This window comes from Podarcis tiliguerta, assembly GCF_965153285.1.
Source record: "Podarcis tiliguerta genome assembly, chromosome: 7".
NCBI lineage: Eukaryota > Metazoa > Chordata > Lepidosauria > Squamata > Lacertidae > Podarcis > Podarcis tiliguerta.
The window spans coordinates 43,511,375-43,532,195 of record NC_139540.1 but is presented as its reverse complement, the minus strand read 5'-3'; the positions used below and the strand labels follow the sequence as shown (position 1 = coordinate 43,532,195).

The 20,821-nt window shown below is 39.7% G+C and overlaps 2 protein-coding genes across 22 annotated transcripts in view; one reads left to right on the top strand and one right to left on the bottom strand.

Moving 5' to 3' along the window:
- The window catches only part of RIOK3 (RIO kinase 3), a 910,199-nt gene that overhangs the window by 716,347 nt on the left and 173,031 nt on the right, over positions 1-20,821 (top strand). The window lies entirely within an intron of this gene.
- ZNF521 (zinc finger protein 521) overlaps positions 1-20,821 on the bottom strand; it is a 283,936-nt gene that overhangs the window by 140,977 nt on the left and 122,138 nt on the right. For 14 of the 21 annotated variants that reach the window (XM_083451573.1, XM_083451571.1, XM_083451563.1 and 11 more), the window contains one exon: positions 7,413-7,497. In XM_083451573.1, coding sequence (XP_083307699.1) covers positions 7,413-7,497 — 85 coding nt within the window. The remainder of the gene's footprint in view (positions 1-7,412; positions 7,498-20,821) is intronic. The other 7 variants (XM_083451574.1, XM_083451567.1, XM_083451569.1 and 4 more) reach the window with 1 other exon arrangement.

The following is a 20,821-nucleotide window of genomic DNA, read 5'->3' as shown; positions in this document are numbered from 1 at the left end:
CTCTTCTTTAGGGATAGGACGCTGATCAGGAATCTGGGATGGTGCTGGAGCATTCCTTCTGACTAAAAAAGGATAATTGGCAGTTGGCAATTATTGGTCAAAAATTATCAGACTGAAAAAAAATTAAGCCTTCACAAAATAGTTCCTGGCAATATCACTTTGCATTATCTGATGCTTAATAGGGCTTTATTCTGAGCACTTACAAAGTTGCACTTCAATTGTTGGGTCTCATAACTTTATATAGGAAGATTCCTTTCACTGCGTTAAAAGGGTAGGGGTTTGATTCTCATCCATTTCATCTCAGCGTAGTAAGGAGAGAGGGCGTAAGAGGGAAGTTGCGGGGGGGGGGGGACATAAAGTAAAAGTCACTGATCTACCTTTTTCCAATTAAAAAAATCAGTTAAAAAATAAACACTTCTGCCCTGGGGTCAGCAAACTTTTTCAGCAGGGGGTCAGTCCACTGTCCCTCAGACCTTGGGGGGGACTATATTTTTTTGGGGGGGATGAACAAATTCCTATGCCCCACAAATAACCCAGAGATGCGTTTTAAATAAAAGCACACATTCTACTCATGTAAAAACACGCTGATTCCTGGACCGTCTGCGGGCTGGATTTACTTAGACGGGGTACTAAGATGTAGTTGGCTGTGTCTTAGAGGCTGTTGCTCTAATAATCTGTTTTATGTTATCTTGCTTTATTGTATGATTGCATTTATTAAACGCTTGTGATGGTTTTAAAATGTTTATTATACATCATCTTGAATAGAGTGGGCTAAATATTTTAAATAAAAATACATCCCCCCCAAATAATTCTTCCACCAGCCACATTTTTGCCAACAAAAAATATTGCCTATCTTCTTTGAAAGAATAAAGCAGTTCACAGTATGCTGGGAAGATAATGCACTTGGATTTAAAGTGATTAAGCAGCACTGACTTCACATTAAAATCCAAATGCTACAGCTTAATTGTAGATTTTTTATTTGTACATAGCACTTTCTCCCCAAGTTCTCAAAGGATTTCCCATACATTATCACAGTAAACGTTAAATTAAATCTTTACAGAAGGGCAGCATTATAACCCAATGTTACAGACAGTAGGGAGAGGTGCAGAGGCTGACGGAAATATGTTGCCTAAGGCCACCCAATGAGTAGAGGACTGAGATGGATTTGAACTATGGGCCTCCAGTCGCTTAGAGCCTGTGCTTCCTTGTTTTGGCTCCTTGGTAAGAGCCCAAACTCAGGAAGGCATTAATGTTTTTCCATGAACACCTTCACCATGATTCTCAGCCCTGTCCTGAACAATTTCTCCAGTGATCGTTTGATAAGTTGGCTATTTATCTCCTGAATGTTGGAAATTAGCATTATTTGCATTCTCTCCTGGTTCCAATTCTTCCATTCCTCTATGACACTATTTTCTTCTTTGCACTTATTGTTTATAAAACCTTTTTATCCTTATAACCTAACATTCCAAAATAAGTGTCCTCAAGGCAGCCATGCTGTCTTCGCTTATTTCTCTGAGCTTGAAAAGGGAAACATTTTGTTTGTTCCCTGGAATGTAAGTCTCCTCTTTTTTTTTTGCCCATGTGGGAACTGCACACCCTTAGGAGAACAAGTTGCATTCATGGGTAGCAGTGAAGTAGAGGAAGATCAAAAGTTAAACCAAAAAGAAAAAGGAATCTGAAAGGTTTGTTATGCCTCTGCATTTTTGTTATGCCATTGCACTATTCTATATATTATGGCACAATGCAGAATGTGCTGTTTCTTCCTTTTAGATAATACTGTTATGCAGGGTCTTTGACATGGTGCTGCCCAACACAGGCAACCTGAATACTACAATGCTGTTGCAGTTCATTTTTTTATTTTTTAGCTTCTGCTGCCATTGACACTGCAGTAGCAGCAAAATCACTGCTGGGCCTCCAGGGAGCATTTTAACAGCTGGTGGACAGAGGGGCCCATTTTAAATGTAAGCCAATCTTGGCCCCCTAGATGTGAAGGCTGTTCACCACCTTCATTTATCCAAAATGCAAAGACACGTAATTCATTTACAATGTATATAACTGATTGATTGATTGATTGATTGATTGCATTTATATCCCCCCTTTTTCTCCAGTGAGCTCAGGGTGGCACACATGGTTCTCCCTCATCTTGTTTAATTCCCACAACAACCCTGTGAAGTATGTTAGACTGAGTCTCAGTGACTGGCCCAGGGTCACACAGTGAGCTTCATGGCTGAGTAGGGACTTGAAACCTGGGTCTTCCAGGTCCTACTCTGACACTCTAACAACTAAATCGCACTAACTCTCTTCTTATTTATATCACTTCTGATTTCGAAAGAAGTAGCAACACTGTTGATTTCATATATCTTTGGGCTGAAGCATTACAGTTCGGGTAACTTAAAACAGCAGGTGGCCACTGCAGATGGACCTGACTTTGGGTCCTGTCAAGCTGTACTGCTGCCCACCCATTGCCAATATGAGGGGACAGTGGTAAATGGCGTTATAGGCAGGTTCTGATGAGGGGGAGTCTTCTGAGCTCTGGGTGCCCTCAACCAGTGACCACCCTGTAAGACAGCTGGTGTGAGGTCTGCCATTATAACAGTCTTTTTTGAAAGGTTCTCCAGAAGGTTCTTCTACCTGGTTTGTTCTAAATTATATTAAAGTCAGTCTTCTCAACCACTCTGCACCCCTCACATTCCCCATCTACCCTGTAGACCATTTGTGCTGACAGGTTACTTTGCCACGACTAAATAGAATGCTCATTGATATGTTGTACTTAAGAGTCAGTGTAACAGAGTGACTAGATCACATATTCTGGATGTGGGAGACCCAGGTTCAAAACTCTGCTTATCTGAAAAAAAGCTCTTTGGACTTAGCATCAGGCAGCCTAGAAGGTAGTTGTCAGGCAAAGCCTCTGATCTGAGGTCCTTGAAGGAGATGATACAAACCACATTACAAAAGCATAGTTTAGAGAACTAGTGGAAAGATTAACAAACAAACAAACAAACAACAAAAAAACAGACTGAAGCCAGAAGTCTAGAAACTCTCAACTCTACATGGGTGTGACATGTCAGCAGCTCCCTAAGTAATTAGGACGGCAATTTTTTAACCAGACACTTTGGGTTCCGCCTTCGTTTCTTCTCACCATGCATCCTCAATGCAGCTCCAGAGGGCTGCAGGACATTCTGCAGGGTTGAGGAGAGGAGGGGGAAGTTCCATTGAGGAAGCAGAATGGCAACGTTGGATGCAACCCGTTGGCTTTTTCTTTCTCGTTTGCTGATATAAACTTTATTACCAGTTAATGTGCTAAAATAACATTTATAGACCCTGCTGATCCCATAAACAATATATGGACTTGTCCGTTGTGTTTTCATTTACCTATATTAATATGACTATATTGTTTGTCATACATATTAAATCACATATATCCCTCTTTTTCATTAGTTAATGTTTAGTGATAGACCTGTTGGCAGCACTCTTTTAATTCTAGTGTAATCTTGGTAACGTCCCAGAAATGTAAAATAATGTAAGGAAAGAAGAGCCAGTGGTGGGGGTGGAAAGGTAATGGTGGCAGAGAGCAAAAAAAAAAAAAAAAAAAAAAAAGGACCATGTGGAACGAGTCCTAGCATGTAAAATCACTAAAAACTCATTTTCCTGTATTCAGGTTTTCATACACTCTCCAAAATAGAACTATTACAGGTTGTTAATTCTTCCACATCCTTCTTCCTCAAGATGCAATATGAGTGTTTTTAATCAGGGATGCATCTCAAACACTGACGTCCAGCATTACTTACAGTAAATACAGATTATCAAAGCATGTTCTGCAAATCACACTGTGCTTTGTGTGATAGAATCTCCCCCACCCTGCTTTCTGGAATGTTTTTATAGCAAGCCCACATAAATCTGTGTCACTATGGTTATGGCATGAAGCAATATCATGCATGACAATCAGCCAGGGGAAAGCACCTTTTTCCCATTCTATGTTATCAAACTTTTAAGGCTATAAAGTATGTGGGGCCACTTTCAACATTAGCATTTTTTGTTTTCACAACTTACTCTTTCAATGAAAATCCTTACTGGCAATCAGATCTGGCAATGGCAAGAATCCTAAAAGTGCCTTAGCACACCAATTTCTAGCAAATAGGCACAAATTCTCCTGAAGTTACAATGAGAGTGACTCCCATGAACAAAATTTGTAACAACAGAAGCAACTTCCAATGTTCACTCAATTCTGACTTACCCTATTTCAAGTCACATTGCAATCTGGCCTGGTCTAGCTTTACCTGCTATAGAAGAAAACATCCTTGTTCTCTAGCAAATGATTATAGGCAGGTGCAAAGTGGGTGGCAAGTAAACATACTCTAGGAGACTGTCTGACATTCCAGAATAATCCCTTGCCCACACAAAGAAGTGACAAACTTCTCATTGTCAAATGTTCTTTATCTGTTGCTTGCTGAATACCTCATTAAAAATAACCAAACATTGAGATCCAGCTGAAAACATGTGAAGAGTTGTCTCTGTGTGTTTATGATTCTTTTTGCAGCTCCCAACAAACTATTTTCAGCTATAAATTAGTACTATTTTCATTCCAGTTGAAGTTTTCTAAATCATCCCCCCAAAATAACTATGTATAAGCGCAACGACTGGCAAAATGACTTCTGCTCATTATTGTTCTGGTGCATTTCAGGAAGCAATGCCACAGAACAATGTTTCCTAGTCTTTTTGAGCTAAACTGATTACACTTTATGCACTCCCAAATCCAGTACCAGCCACGTGTACCAAACTAATGCTTTTAATTCTGTGCTACAGCCTGCTGCTGCATGCAAGGAACTATGGGACACTAATTTAACACTGTTCAAGAGTAGCCATCAGTTGCAGGGAGAAGGTTGTGAAGGCCAAAGCTCAGAATGATATCAAACTTGTAAGAGAGGTTAAAAGCAATTTTAAAAGGTTTATTTGGCTATGTTTGAAGCAAGAGGAAGAAGAACCAGTAGAAGGTCCTCTACCTGGAGAAGACGGAGAAATGCTATTGGGCGACAGTGAGAAGGTGGAGCTGCTCAACACCTACTCTGCCTCTGTTTTCAGCCAAAAGGAAAGCACAGCTCAACCTGGTGATAACAGAATGAACAATGCAAAGAGGGAGCTGCAGCCCAAGATAGGAAAAGAAGTGGTAAGGGAACACCCAGCTACTTTAAATGAATCAAATATCCAGGGCCTGATGGTGCTAAAGGAACTTGTGGATGTAATCCCCGAGCCTCTGTCTATAACCTTTGAGAATTCTTGGAGAACAGATGAGGTCCCTGCAGATTGAAGGTAGCCAAATGTCCCCATCTTCAAAAAGGGATGGGGGAGAAGACCCAGGTAACTACTGAATGGTCAGCTTGCCATCAATAACAGGGGAAAAATCAGCTGAGAGTGTGCCATTGCTGCTACAACACCTGATAGGCCCAGCTCTACTACTACATTATTCATCTTCTCCATCCTGCTCCTTATTTTTTTAAATCTGGAATTGCAGTTATCTACAAAATCATTTCTGCTAAGCTCTGTGCGTTTGCATTGCTTCCTTGCAGGATTTTCTGAAGCTTCTTGCCTTCCATTGTGTGGAATTTTGGGAAGAAAACACACTGAGCGTGACAGGATTGCCCCTGACAATCATGCTGCATTAGAAGTGTTCATAACCCTGCTAGGGCTTATCCAGGAATGAAATTTTTGGTAATACAGCAGCAGTGATTCCTGCTACTGGGTCACTGGGCCAACCTGGGTGGGTCCTAATTTTAGCAAAGGTGAAGTATGCCACTGACTTGGAGGCACATTGAAGAGGAGCAAACTGAAAGTTAAGGTAGTTTATATCCAGTACACATCCTACTTACTTAAATTAAGGAGCATTACTAACAGGTCTATTGATTTAAGTGGGTTTATTCTGAGTATAACTGAGTTGGCCACTTTATTTATTATTAACTTTTTTTTATCATCATGTCATTTGGACCTCCTTGCACAAACACTAAATTCCTTTGGCCATCTCTCGCTTGTATTGCCAGTGCAATTGTTTTTTTAATGGATACACACATAATATGACTCACTCTTAATTCTATTTTGACTTCAGAACATTCATTTAAAAAAATTAAAGCTCACATTTAACTCCTGGAAACTTTATTTTACTTTTATGCATTGACACTATGATTCTAAGGTTTCTAAGATACTTTGGCTTCAATATGATTTACTCTCTAGTAAGCATGTTTAGGATGAAGCCAAAGTTGTTGTTTTTTAAAATTAAACTACAACAGCTGGAGAAGAAGCATATTAAATTAACCAACAACCTTCAATAAGTATGACAAAATTACATGAGAACATGTGTAAAAATAGTTTAGAACATCAAGCCAGAAATTAAGTAACTTTTGTAAAACAGCTCAAAGGAAATAGGTTTTGAATAAATGAACATGCATTTATAGAGTTGTCTGCTGACATGAATCTCTCTGCAAGAAGTTCCCATTTTTCTAAAACATTGAAAAAAATACTGTAGCAGTACAAAGCCAATGATTCTAATGTCTGCTCTTTGCCAAAGGAATTTCTTAGAAATAGGCAGTAACAAAAGGCAATATTGTTTTATTAGCAGGCAAAAGATGTGCTTGATAAATTTAATTGGCTTGCAGAACGCTTAGTGTTATTACTAAGTGGTAACCAAATTAAAAACATAAATATAACCCAGGGGAATAAGCAAATAATGGCAAAATATGATGATTCAAAGAAAATGCTCAGTGTTTCATATGGTATTTCCTAACTTCAGCCATATTATAAAAGCAAATTATCATTAGAAATTGTGACTGTAGACTCTAAATACTATCAATAACCGTGCTTGAGCTTTGACTCAATTAAATATATTATTTCATTTTGTAGAGAACCATTCTGGGTTGTTTTCAAGCTTTTAAATACTATGTATATCCCTGTTTTATGGCCATTTGAATTATTTACGCTTCTTCGTGACAAAACTCACAAATTCTGGTGTTGGTACCAAGGTGCTTGAGCAGCACTCGGTAGTGTCATTAGCATAATAACTTCTGAAATTAAAACCTGCCTAAAACTCTGTGGAAAGCTAACAACCAGTTCATTAACCATTCCTGTTAGTTGTTTTCAATAATGCAAAAATGATTAGAAGTTTAATTTGTTAATCACCTGTGTTTTGACTGGCAGTAGTATATGAATCTCTGCAGAAGTCTAAACTAGCCCTTGCAGAAAATAAAACATGCTAATGCTTTATTAGGCCTAATAATATTTCTTTTAAAAAAAATATCTATCACACCTGGGTAAATCATTGACAGTTGCACAATTAATTTCTCCTTAACTCTGTTTAAATTTACAGGCAATGAGAATACAGCTAGGAGAGTCTATCTATCATCAACAAGATTTAGTACTTCACTCACCAATCATGTGATTTGCAACATGAACCTGGATATCCCACTCATTGTAGAAAACCATCTGGCACTTGATGCACTGATAGGTCTTCTTCTAGAGGAAACAACAATGGAAAGTATTAATTAAGCAATAAATGCACATAAATGAATTCTCACAACAATTACGTATAAAAAAATTCAGCAAGCTAAAAATGTGGACATACTAAGTATTAGTATAGAATCAGACACTATTTCTATATCTCTCCCATTTCTCCTGTTTTGCTAGACATAAGTCACATCCACTGCAGTTGGATGTCTTCTTATGCATCATTTAAAAAGGGAGAAGGGGATACAATTTTGCAAACCTTTTCTTCAACTTCCAACTTAAAGGCTTTTCTATCTAAAATGGTATCTGCACAAAGAAAACTAGCACACCAGTGAAGATTCAGTCAAGCTGACATGCTATAGATTTCTAAGTTGTTCTGTTGCCAGTGGTCTCTTACATTCAGCTGGTAACAAGGATTGGTTCCCTAAATATTAAAGAACCCATAGCACATTTCTTCACTTGATCATAAATCAAGACAAACAGAGAAAGTTTCTCCTTAATACTCTGCAGAACGAATCCAGATGACCAGCTTACCAAGCGGTAATTGCACAGTGTTATGAGATATGGCTTGGTAAATTATATTCATCCAATGTCACATGACTGCCCAGGTTAATGCGCGTCTTGTTCTGCTTCTTATCTAGGATTTCCATAACCCCCTGGGGAATTAGGATCGATCTCAATATGGCCAATTTCTTTTTGCCTGGGAAGCCCCCAAACCATTTTCTAACACCACAGCTCCTACGCTGCAGTAAGATGCACAAAGTGTGTCAAATATCCACAACCCTGCTCTTAGATTGCTCTGACTGATGGAGCCTTGAAGGACATTATATTAGTACAATGCATGTCCAGCCGACCAGCAAATGTCAGGACCCCCGGTGGCTGTTGCCAGCCTTACATGGCTGCTAGTCAAACAGCTAACAGGGGACATGTAACTTCTTTTTATGTATGCGTTCTTACTGTAGTGCGTTTCATTTGAATATTAGTTCATCATCTTTCCCAAAGAGGGGGCGTATGCTTGTTTGGGGCACAGGTTGAGTGGAAGAAACCATCTTTGTAATCTGTAAATGCTGAAACCTTTATAAATGTGTGCAATTCAATGGCATATTCTCCATAGAAAGTGAGCTCCATGGCTGAGTGGGGACTGGGATTCTGGTCTCCTAAGTCCCAGACTAACACTCAAATCACTATGCCACACTGGTTTAAGCTATGTACCTGACAGCAAAATTCCTGTATTCTGAATCTACCCTATTTAGCTAAAACTGAAGAGACATAGCTTGTTGATCTTAAATCAGTACAGTCCTGCCACTTTCATTCGCATAGCGCCAAACCATGATCTGGCATTGCTTCTGACCTTGTGTCCAGTTTTAAGAATTACTGGTAAATGTCAACAACCACAGAGCTTATGACAGTAACTGAAACGCATTCCTGTTCAAGTCAAAGATTATAAAACTAGAACCTTAATACCTGAAATGTGCAATATCTGAGTAATTTATAGTATTCCCATAAAAATCCCAAAGGGAAATCTCAGAAAATTACATTTACCAGTAAATCTCAAAGCTAACTCAGTGCCTTCAATAAATGTCTAAATGTCATCTTCATTTCCATCGTAAATGTCTAAATCTCATCCTCATTTCTATCATTTACCAATGAAGGACATTTATAAGCCCTGGGACACAAACATCTGACATTTCTGGCTGGGCCTCCTAAAATCTCGAGAATTGCAAATAAATATCAAGATCCACCAACTTTCATTTGCCATAGCATATATACCCTATTAACTTCATATTTCTAAATCTTTCAATTGCATACTTGCTCATTTACAACAACTGTAATTTATTTTAATACAGTGGTACCTCGCAAGACGAATGCCTCGGAAGACGAAAAACTCACAAGACGAAAGAATTTTTCGTTTTCTGAGATGCTTCGCAAGACGGATTTCCCTATGGGCTTGCTTCGCAAGACGAAACGTCTTGCGACTTTTTTTTAAAACCGCCAATGCATTCCTATAGGAAACCGTCAATACACAGTGGTGCTTCGCAAGACGAAAAAACTCGGAGAACGAAAAAACTCGCAGAACAAATTAATTTCGTCTTGCAAGGCACCACTGTAGTTCATATCATTTGCTTCAAGTGGCAAATACTTAGGTAGAAATATCTTTAGATAGACTGGTGCCTTAGAATAAACCCAGCTTTAATTTAATTTAATTTGGCGATGGATGGGGACCATTTATTTACTCTTTAAGGTGGCACTTGTAGGGATGTGGTCCATTACTTGATGCCAGTGCAGATTACAATTCAAGAGATTCATCACCAGTACCAATTCGCTTCAGTTCTCACTTTGCTATTTTTAACCATTGCTGATCCAGCTCTTAGGTTTTCAAAAATAACAATATTGTTTACGTTCTTTGTGACGATCTCAGGGATGGTTGAAAATTCAGTGAGGCCACTGAAGTATGCATCTTGCCTCAAGGTTACTGTTCAAGTGAAGATGAGAAGGCAACGAAGCCCCTGTCCCCTTACTATTGTTTGTGGTTTTTCCTTGTCAACCAGCTACCATATTAGCAACTTAAATTGTCAAGCAAATCAGTAACCCATTTCATTTATTGTTCATTTGGATTTTAGGGCACCATGTGCTTATGATTCATCCACCTACCCATGCTCCCTAAAAACCCCCAGTTCACATCGCTCAAGGCATGGCTTGCAGGGTGTGCTTATGATTTTCACCACAACCCACCACACACTTTGGCCGGGGGTGGGGAGAATGCAGTTTTTATTTTTGCATGGACAAAAGCTAATAAGTATTAACCACTGATAGGAAGATTATTATAGTGGTATAATAAAAAATGTAATATTATTATAAAAACTATATGCATCAGGCTCACATTTCAACACTCACAAAATACAGATGAATTCCATTTTTTGGCTGCATTAATAAATATAACATTTTCACATTAAGACGTAAGACAATGGCTGTGCTTTCATTGTGAGTTTGGCAAAATCACATGGAACGAAAAAATGAGAAATGGGTTAACGATAAAACAATGAATGTTAATGGTTGTTAATGGCTAAAATAGTCACTTGAACAGTGGATCAATTACAGAAGTAAATGTGAATGCACATTTCAGCAGTACCCTTTTAGCAGACAGGTAAGATCAGATGTTACCGCTGATGGTAGCTGAATCTTAGCGGAACAAATGTTGTCATATAATATTTTTTTTGTTAATTGTAAGCAGGAAATCAGCAGAAAGTCACTACAAGCAAGCATACTTCACAAAGAGAGTGGAAAAGTGGACTATGGATCAGTTTGATGCTTGGTCTGCTTGTAGCAAATTTCACCATCATCCCTACATAAGACATGTCAAGATGAGGAAAAATGTATTTCAGGTACCTGGGACTCCAAAACAGAACATGCCAGGTAGGAAAATTGCATCTACAATAGACTTTTAAATAACAACCATCAAGGTTGAGAGATTTATTGTGCCAAGTTCCTTAAAAGATGTTTTTGATACTGACACGTAGGCCAGCACACATTGCGTATATAACAATCACTCTTCCTTTTTTAACATTATTTCCCTTTAGAACTAGTTAGAAAATATTTCTTGCTCCCAGGTGCCTAACATTATATATGGCTTATTAGCATACCCCAGCATTACTCCTGATATGTGACTTTATTGAAAAACAAAGAAACGTAAACTTAATGGCTGGTCTTTTCTCTCGTTAGAACAGTAAAACATAGTGCATGTCGAGAATTGTCAACAGAAATTATGACGGATGAATACAATGACACAACGTACAAAGCTCTCTCTCCCTCCCCCCCCAACTTTATTTGAAGCTTAATGATAGCAAGGAAAATCACTTGACAAAAACAACAACAACACAGCTCTTACTAGCCTCTTCAGAATGATCTGACATACTTGAAGATCAACACAGACATCTTCTTTTATCATAAAACAAGAGACTGTTTTTGTCTCTGCTGCTAGATCAAACACTAGTTCTTTTTAGATTCCAAAGAGCTTCTAAAATGTTACTATCAACTTTTATTAAGTCAGCAATATACTTAACTAGACTTGTGTCAACGAACTTAAGATTTTTAAATGATCAAAAATGCTGTCATATTCAAACCTTGCAGAAGCAAACACAGCATTCTTATTTCCATCATTTTGTTTCTTTTAACAAAGCAGCAAAGGATTGACTTCTTCTGAAATCAGCAGTACACTTCTCATTTGAATGCCTCTTGGATCAGTCTCTAAAAGAAGTGGGTGCTGGCTACTGCTATGGTAGTTTTCATTTTGCTGCTAGTCTCTCCATGCAGTGGTGCTATCTAACTCATGCTGAAGAAAGGACAGAGGTCAAATATAATGGCAATATATATTAATATTTTTATTAAGTGTAAATTTTAGTGTTTATTTACTTCCAAGATTTGTGGACCACTTTTCACCAAACATGATCACAAAGCAGCGTACGGGGAGTGTTCTTGCTTAGTGACGGCTTTGGAAAATGCGTATTATTTGGGGTGTGTAGGTTGGCAGGTATCTCATGGATGGAAGAAATCAGGCAGGTACATTAAGAAAAATGTGTTGGTTTAAAGGGCAACATGGAAAAATATGGGTAGGGGAAAAACCAGGAAGCTCTTCAGCAACCTGAATCTGTGCTGTCACATGGACAGAGGCCCTGATCAGGAATACTGTATAGCTAGAACGAAAACTACAATATAGGGTGAAGCAATGCCATCAAGATCCCAGGCAGTATCTTTCAAAAGCAATAAAGTTAGCTTTGGTGTGGAAGCCAGAAGACCACTCTGCAAAGCTGCTTGCCTGCCAATAGTCAGGGGCTGTTAAGCTGGCGTTTCATCAGCAGAAGCTAGTGGTCATGAGATATTTTTTTCCCCTGAATGAGCAATTTATCTGTAGGAGATGGGGCTTGACAGCAGGTCTCTGTAGGGGCATTTGTGTGAGGGGGAAGGAAAGGTGTGTGCAGAGTGAACTGAGAGAGCATCAAACAGAGAGCAGTGAGTTGGCTGAACGTGAATCGCCCCTGGGTTGCAAGCACTCTCTCTGAGAATCAGAGGTGGGGTTAGTGGAATTCTTGCCTGCTGAGGGAGTGTCAGTTTGCTTCTAATATGCTCTGCTTGTATATTTGTAAATGAACAGATATTGCAAAGACATCATAAGTCTCCAGTGCTCTCATTCAAACGAAATTAAACCCTGTAGCACTGCCCCTGGAAATTCTCACTATTTGAGGAAGTGCGAAGTGTGTAACAGTGTGATATCTTTGTTTAGGCTTATAAACAAGTATTACTAATTAATGATGCACATCTCAATCCTTCATTCAAAATTTGCCAAAGAAGTATGCAGTTTGCCTTTACTCTGTATGTTAGAGATAAAAAAAAAACACCAATTCAAACACTGTGACTACAACTCTCCTTCCAAAATTATTTGTAGACTTATAAACTATTATGGAGCTCGAGTAAGAGATTGGCATAGATCCGCAACAGCCCATGGGATTTCCTCACTGAATACGGCGGTATGTGGCTCAAGCCTAAAAAATCATATAGAAAACTGCATAAAGGTTTTCTCCCCCTTAAATACAACTGTGATGCTAACTCCTTGTACCACTGGGGATGGTAGCCAATGCTGAATTATAGCAGTTCATAAAACAGCTCATAATATTCCTGACCTGAAAAGTTAGGTGATGTTAGAAGGCCAATTCAGTGCTGTGGTCTAAAATAAGAACTCCCAGTTCTGCAGCTTTTCCTCAGGTTTTGTGAACTTGCCACTGAAGGAGGAAACCAGTTCCTTCCTCTGTGCCACCAGACCACCAGCATACAGCTTGTTTGCCCGTTCTTCACCAGAGCACTGCCACCACTCTCCAGCTAGAACATGCTCCCTATACAAGCCCATCCTTGGGCCTGACCGCCTGATAAAATTTTTGGAAAGTGTTCCTCCAGACTGTTGCAATTTTGCAATAGGGATTCAATTGCATAGCAGCAAATTCAGATTGTACAATGAAACCTTGTGCAAAGAAATCAGGATGAACGTTCAATAAACAAGTCATGTGGAAGCTACCCTTATTAGGAATTAAACAGTCTTTTTGAAAACTTCAGTAAAATCATGTGTGCACAATTGAGCTAAAATTAGGTACTTTTGAATTTCATCAATTTCAACGTTAGAGAGCTAAGAACATGCTTAACCCTCTCATTAAATTAGGAAGTATTTAAAGTACTTAACTTTATGCCGAATTGTGCCCTCTGCATTTAAAATCTGTCCAGGTCCGCGCTTAGGTTTGACAGTACTGATATGGTACTAAAAGTTCAATCATGCTGAAATAAAGGAAATAGTCGAGAATATAGAAACATACCCTCCAACATTCCACATGAATGTTCAAAGAGTGTATCAAAATACATGTCTCAACATCTATCGCTTTTGTTCAAAACTAATTTTATCTATATTTCTTTATCACCCGTTGATTCTTCTACTCATTCTTAATTCTTTCCTTTTTTCTTCCCTCCGAGTGCGGTCTTGGGAGAGAAAATATTAATCCTTTCCAGTTAAGTTCTGCAAATCTTGTGTGTCTTCAAAATAATTTTTTTTATAAGGAGTTTAATGCTGTTAAGTACTTATATTGCATATTAATCTTTTCTTTTGTATTGTCTCCACAGCTTTTTCAAATCCAGGGAAACTGTGTGTGTTGCACCCTCTTTCAGTGCTTTCAAATAAACTTTGTAAAAATATTCAATCAACATTTCTAGGCATGATCTCACTTTAGAGAAACTGTGCCCTTTATCTTTCATTAGATCTTAACTTTCTAGGTGTTCCTCTATTAAATTCTGATTAGCCTCTCTAGGAGCTTCTCCTACTGTTTAAACCAAGCTTTTAAAACATGTAATTTTCTGGCTAATCCTCATGCTCACCTAAATGCCTACCTTAACATTAGCTATCCCTTAACCTGACAATAACTCTTCAGTTTCCAAAGCAACAAACATACCTATTTAAGAGCTTCCTTTTGTCTAATATACTAATCCTAGATATGCACAGTGATAGTGCATCCAGTTTTAACTGTTTTGCTTTGCTTTGGGAGAAGCCCAGAGAACTGTTATGAGAGGTCACATAAATGCAGTTAATAAATTAACCCCGCTTACATGAGAGTAAGCACCATTGAATGCAAAAAGGCTTCTTTCAGAGCAGACACCAAACCCAAGAAAACTGGCTTGTTCATGTTGCTACCTTCCCTTGACAAGCTATTTTTTGTTGAACCAATTAAAACAAATGAGACTGGTTTCTTTTCATGGAACTTATGGCTCTCCTCTTCCACATTTTATCCTCACAACCCTGAGACATAGACTAACAGTGAAAAGCCCAAGGTGGTCTAGGGAGGTTCATAGATGAGTCGTGATTTTAACCCTGGTCTCCTACAATCTGGTCTATTTAATACCCCTCCACATTCTGGCAAAAAGCCATAGAAGTAAATACAGTGGTACCTCGGGTTAAGTACTTAATTCATTCCAGAGGTTCGTTCTTAACCTGAAGCACCACTTTAGCTAATGGGGCCTCCTACTGCTGCCGCGCCGCTGGAGCACGATTTCTGTTCTCATCCTGAAGCAAAGTTCTTAACCCGAGGTACTATTTCAGGGTTAGCAGAGTCTGTAACCTGAAGCGTATGTAACCCGAGGTACCACTGTAAGGTGGTGATGGGCTGTAATCATTTTCCATTGGGCTGAAAGTTTAGTGGTGGGACCTAGTTAATAGTTCTATGTGACACCTTCCACCAACCAATTCAAACTCCAGTCTGTGACATAGACCCAAACTAGAAATCAAGACAGCAGGGAACCCTCCTAAACCAAAGTTAGACACTTTTCAGTTGAGTTAGGCACTAAGCACTCACATAACTGCAATGCTTTTGCGTCCACATCTTTGCAAGGCAGGAGGATGGGAAGAAAATGAGATCAGCTTTGCCCAACCTATAGGACCTGCTTGGTCACAGGCTGTCCTCACCAGGTCTTGGCTCTACCAGCTGCTACTGCTTTGAGTATAAAAAGATCTGGAAAGCACTACATTGGCTACTTCTGATTTAGAAAGAACTGTCCTGGCTATCCCTGTATTAGTAGGAAGAACTATCTTGCTGTCTGGATCGCAAGAAGAAGCTATTTTTTAGGGTCTAAGGCTAGAAGAGAGAGCTGTCCATAGGCATGAATAGAGAAAGGGATTGGGACTGGGCACAAGGGTGACTGTTATTGCCAATCAATTCTATCAAACTTCACCTCCATCGGCCACCATTTTGTGACTAGTGGGTATAAGTAATTTTCAGTCATCCCAAGTGGCTGCATGGGAACAGAAAGACTGAGAAGCTCTGCATTAAGGCATGGTCTCTCCTTAGCACTACTTTTCTGGCACAAGGCCCAGAGATCAAGCAGCAAGTTGGGGGGGGGGGGGAAATACTTTACTTAGCATTATTATGGTTTTCACTCAATACATCTTTGCATGGGTTCCACTTTGTAATGGCAATGCTTCTTTAAAAACATGGGTTTATTGTTTTAAGAAACTTTGTCCCAAATTTCTACTGCAACTGCTGAGTGCAAACTTTCTTTCAGGAAATTCCCTGGTATGCCTTCTTCATTAAGCTCTTCTCCCTTATTTCCAGTTCTCAAAAATGTCTTATATCTCTGGTAAAATAAATTGTCCACTTGGGAACAAAATTTTAATTTGATTTTGAGTGAGATAAAACACTCTCCACAACTATGAAGCCCTCTTTCCTACTCTGCATTTCTTTACAAGGCTTTTATGGTGAAATCAGAGGCACTAGGCACACATTATTCATGCATACAATATATGGATGAGTAAGGAAAACTGGCCATGCCCCAGCAAAGTTTGCGCCACTGGCCTCACTCCCTTGATGCCCCAATCTTGTGCTGCACCTATGTGTGCTCAGCTAAATACAAGTAAGTGCACTTTTGCAGGATCCATTACTCGGTGGCAGAACATCTGCTTTGTATGCAAAAGATCCCAGATTTAGTGCCAGCTAGGACTAGGAATGTCTCCCAGTTATCAGGACTCCTGTTATAAATCACTGTACACAACACTGAGCTAGATGGGTCCATCAGTATAACAAGCTCCCCTCCCTCCATGTCTCTCAGGACCAGAAGTGGTATGAAGAAGCAGCAACAGAGATAGGCACGTTGGCATAGTCTCAGATTGCTTGGGCAGCTGTGGGAAAGTGGGTGTCTTCAGCCTCAACAACTGCCTTATAGGGGCAAGATCTACTGAGAAGACTTGCTGTGCTCATTAGGCATGGCTCCCCTGAGCAGGCTATGTTTCTCCTAACAATGAGTTAGCTTCACATACTCTATCCGATTTTTTTGCTGGCTCGCTGCCTGACACACAGAAACAGAGAGATACAAAGCAAAAAAGGGCACAACACACACAAAAGAAAAGCGAAAATGCCCTGTCTACTGCCTAAACATGTCCTAGGTGTGCTCATACCTTTTGATATAATGCCTGAGTGATGGGACACAAGAGCAGAATACACAAGGGAGGACGGGATACTTTCTTTCAACCATGCATTCATGTCTTGAGCCCTTGAAACCGACTCCTAGACAACTCTGTCTGGCTCCTAAGTTTTGCAAAAAAAAAAATTAAATTTTTTTTTGCACTCCTGGCTATAACAAATGTAGAATGCTGATGTTCACTGTGATATTTTGTACCTGTGATATTCATTCACTATCCCCCCCCAACAGCTGTTATGCTAATAATAAAAAAAGTCCAACAAGCAATGCTATAAGACAATGAGATCGCATTCAAGCGACCAACCACTTTTTCTACCCACAATCAGCAACAGCTGTGTCCAATAAAAGTAACAGTTTGCAAGTGCTCACTGGAGAATACTCCTTCAACACTTATGCCTATCGCAAATTTTGTAAACGCTCTCAGGATTCTGAGGCAACATGTAGGGCTCTTTAAAATTTTATAAATCTGCATCACCTTAAAAAACCCTACTGACATCAAGTGTCTCCATTTCACCTCTGAAAACAATATGATTTATTTTGATAAATAAGCCTGGCTTTTGTCCCCACTGCCACCTTTAAGGATCCCCCTCTAGCTCACTCTCAGCATCTGAATGGAAAAACGAAAGCAGCGATAAATATCATTCTTTAAATAAGAAGAGCAACAAGGAAGGTAGGTAAGAACTTTTGCCCCCATAGGATAACAACTGGCTTTTTGTGCTGTTCAAACAAAGAGCAGAGTTATAGGCAGCAGTGGCCCACACTGTGTGATGCTCCCTGCTGCTTTGCCCCTCCTCCTCTTGCTAAACAGCAGCAAAATATAGTGCTGGGAAGCTGGATAAGCTATGCATCCTCACTGGTGCCTACTGGTCACAGGACCAGAACTAAAGGGGAAACGGCTGCATTTCTTGATTTAATTTTTTTAAAATTAATTTAATTATTTGCAAGCCACGTTTTAGCATGAACACATGAAGGCCATTTTGGTCCTCCTCCAGTCCTGCTGCTGTGAGCTAAGCCATGGCTTGTGGCTCAGTATGTTGTCAGCATACAGGCTAGTAGTTATCTTGCTTCAAACCACGAGTTGTAACCAAGGTTTGTTCTCAGTTTGCAGCTCACAGTTTGTCTGGAGGGGAGAAACCTTGAGCCTGGGTTCAGATGACATGCTAAGTCAAACCATGGCTTAGGTTACAGCAGCACAACAGTACCAGAACAGCAACTGGCCTTGATCTCCTCTCCGGAAGCCCAGATGCTCACAAACTTGTGCTATGCCAGAGTTTGATGTAGCACTGCACAAAAACTGAGCTTAAAAAACCTAAGCGTGACAATGGCCTGGGTCAGGTGACATGCTAAGCCAAACCTTAGTTTAGTGAGGCTGTGCAAGTGTTCAAGCTCCCAGAGAGGATCTTGCAGCAGCTTTCCTCCCCACTGGTACTTTCCGATGCTGTGCTAAGCCAAGCCAAGCCAAGGTTTGGATATGGGTATCATCCTAACCAGGACTGGTGGTTAAGCACTCCTATCATTGATAGCAAGCTGTAGCCAAGAGCCATAGGAGCCAATAAAGGAGACACAGCTCCCCCAATAAAATATTTGAGGGCCCCACCCCAAGTTAATGGGCACTGCCATTCAAATGGTGTGTGTGTTGTTGTGTTGTATGATTGATTATGTGAGGCGTGGCTTACCAGCCCCCCTATTTTATTCAAGTTGGCACCCCTGCAAGAGCAAATCTTTGCATGATCTTGTGGAGCTAAGGTTTGGCTTAATGTATCACACAAACCAGCTCAGTGTTTTAAATGTAAGATATATTTAGACCAGAAGCAGGTTTTTTTAATCATTCAAAAGTTGTATAAAGTACGTGTTAATTGAATCCCATGCTGTCCCTTTTTAGAACTGTATCACTTCTGTTCCAGCTAGCAATCATAACTGGTCCTCGGCTTCTCAGGCAGGCCCCTTTTATGCATGATGAGCAAAGTGAAGACAGAGGTGCTTTTTATTATGTCTGTTTTTATAAGACTTTATAATAATCCCACAGTAAGGGTTATCCAATTACCGAGGCTGGGTCTAGACACATCAACAAAGCGTTTCAGTTAAACTTTGTATGAGAAATCGGGTTGGCAAAAATGGAACTCCACAGCACCATCTGGTGTCACAGTGTTAGAATTCATAAACAACGCATATAAAGCACTATTTCTTTAACAATGTAGCTGAGTCCCAAGTTGCCCTCAACAGATACCTTGACAGTCTCCTTTCAGAAACAATGCCCCAACTGTTGGAGGTGGTGATTCCAATATTTCAACTAATTTATTCCAAAAGTATTTGCTCCTCCACCTGTGCCCTTTCTCTCCCTGGTTGTTTTCCTTTATGGTGACCCTTTAGAATCCTTGGAAGATTCCTCTCATGTCCCTAAACACTCTAGACTATCCATACAAGCCTACTTCAGTGTGTCCCTCAAAGTCCTGCGTTTTGAATCTCACCATTTTCCCCCTTCACTTTTTTTGAGACCTTGCTCACTTATGTGTGTTTCAAATTGTGATGACCCGAAATTCCAGCTGAGCCCTAATCAGGGCCAAGTAGAGCAATACCATGAAATCCCATGATCTGAATAAAGTGTTTCTGTTCATGCAGTCCCAAGTGTGATTATTAGGCCCTTTGCCTAACACTTACATATGCAAAAGATTAGCTAAGTAAAAGCTGGAACAAACTGAAAATATCCTTCCACTCTCCAAGAAGAAAATGTGAAATCATCATCACTAAGTATCATCTCTCTTCCCTGTAATCTATAGGCTCTTAAAACTGCCAACTGCCATTTCTGGTCAGCTTCTGGCAACTTCAAGGTTCTCAAAATTCACTCATTCTTTATACACTTTGTTGTGTTTTTAGTGGGTCTGGGGAAAGCAAAGACTTTTCTAAACCTTAGAATATATTGTCTATTGGAGGCCAATTGGAGAAAGGATATTAAAGCTAACACAGCACAAATCAGCATATCATATATTATTGTTTCTATGCTTATCAATTTTTGTGATGGAACCAGAGGGAGACATTAGTTTTCTATTGCCTTCATTTGGAGAGAGAGAGACTACTGATATTCAATAAACTTGTTATGGGTCTTGCTACAGTATTTGCTTATCCCAGCAGGTGTTAACGCAAATATGGATGAGTGGCAGCGGCAGAAATATCAAGAATATGGGCATATCCCCATGCCCAACTTATCAGCGATATGAGGAAAGAGGTTACATGTTTCACACATTTAGCCACTTCCAATCCAACAACCATTCAAAAGCAATCCGTTTCATGTTTAATTTGCAGGTTCCTTTGAAATGCTGCAAATCTAATGCCCACGCCTAAGGCCATAGAGGAAAGATAATGCTTTTTATTTGTCTAACATTTCCTGCGATGGTTGCCAATATTTTACTGGCCCTATTGCTGTGCCTTTAACAACAACTTGATGTTCAGGCAGTAGAAGGTAAATAATTTTATTTATGTATTTCAGAGCTTTTATGCCCTGCCAAATCATACACTTATCTCATAAACTTATGCTGTTTTCTAAAGATCAGGGTGCTGTGAAGTGTACAAGAGCAGGATAGCTCTTTTTTCTGATCCGTTGGCATCCTGCAAGTGCTATGGCATGGGCTGTTCACAATGCTGCCGAACATAAGTCCCTTTCTCTTTGGCAATCAAGGAGGACGGAGAGTATAGAAGGGAATAGTTTCCCCACTTTTCTAATGAGCATCTATGCAGACTTGCAGTAGAAAAATTAAAAGAATGTAATCCAGTGCAATACCTAATCCAGTGGCCAGTCAGATACATATGAGATGCAGGTAAAGGTAAGCTGTTGAATGGT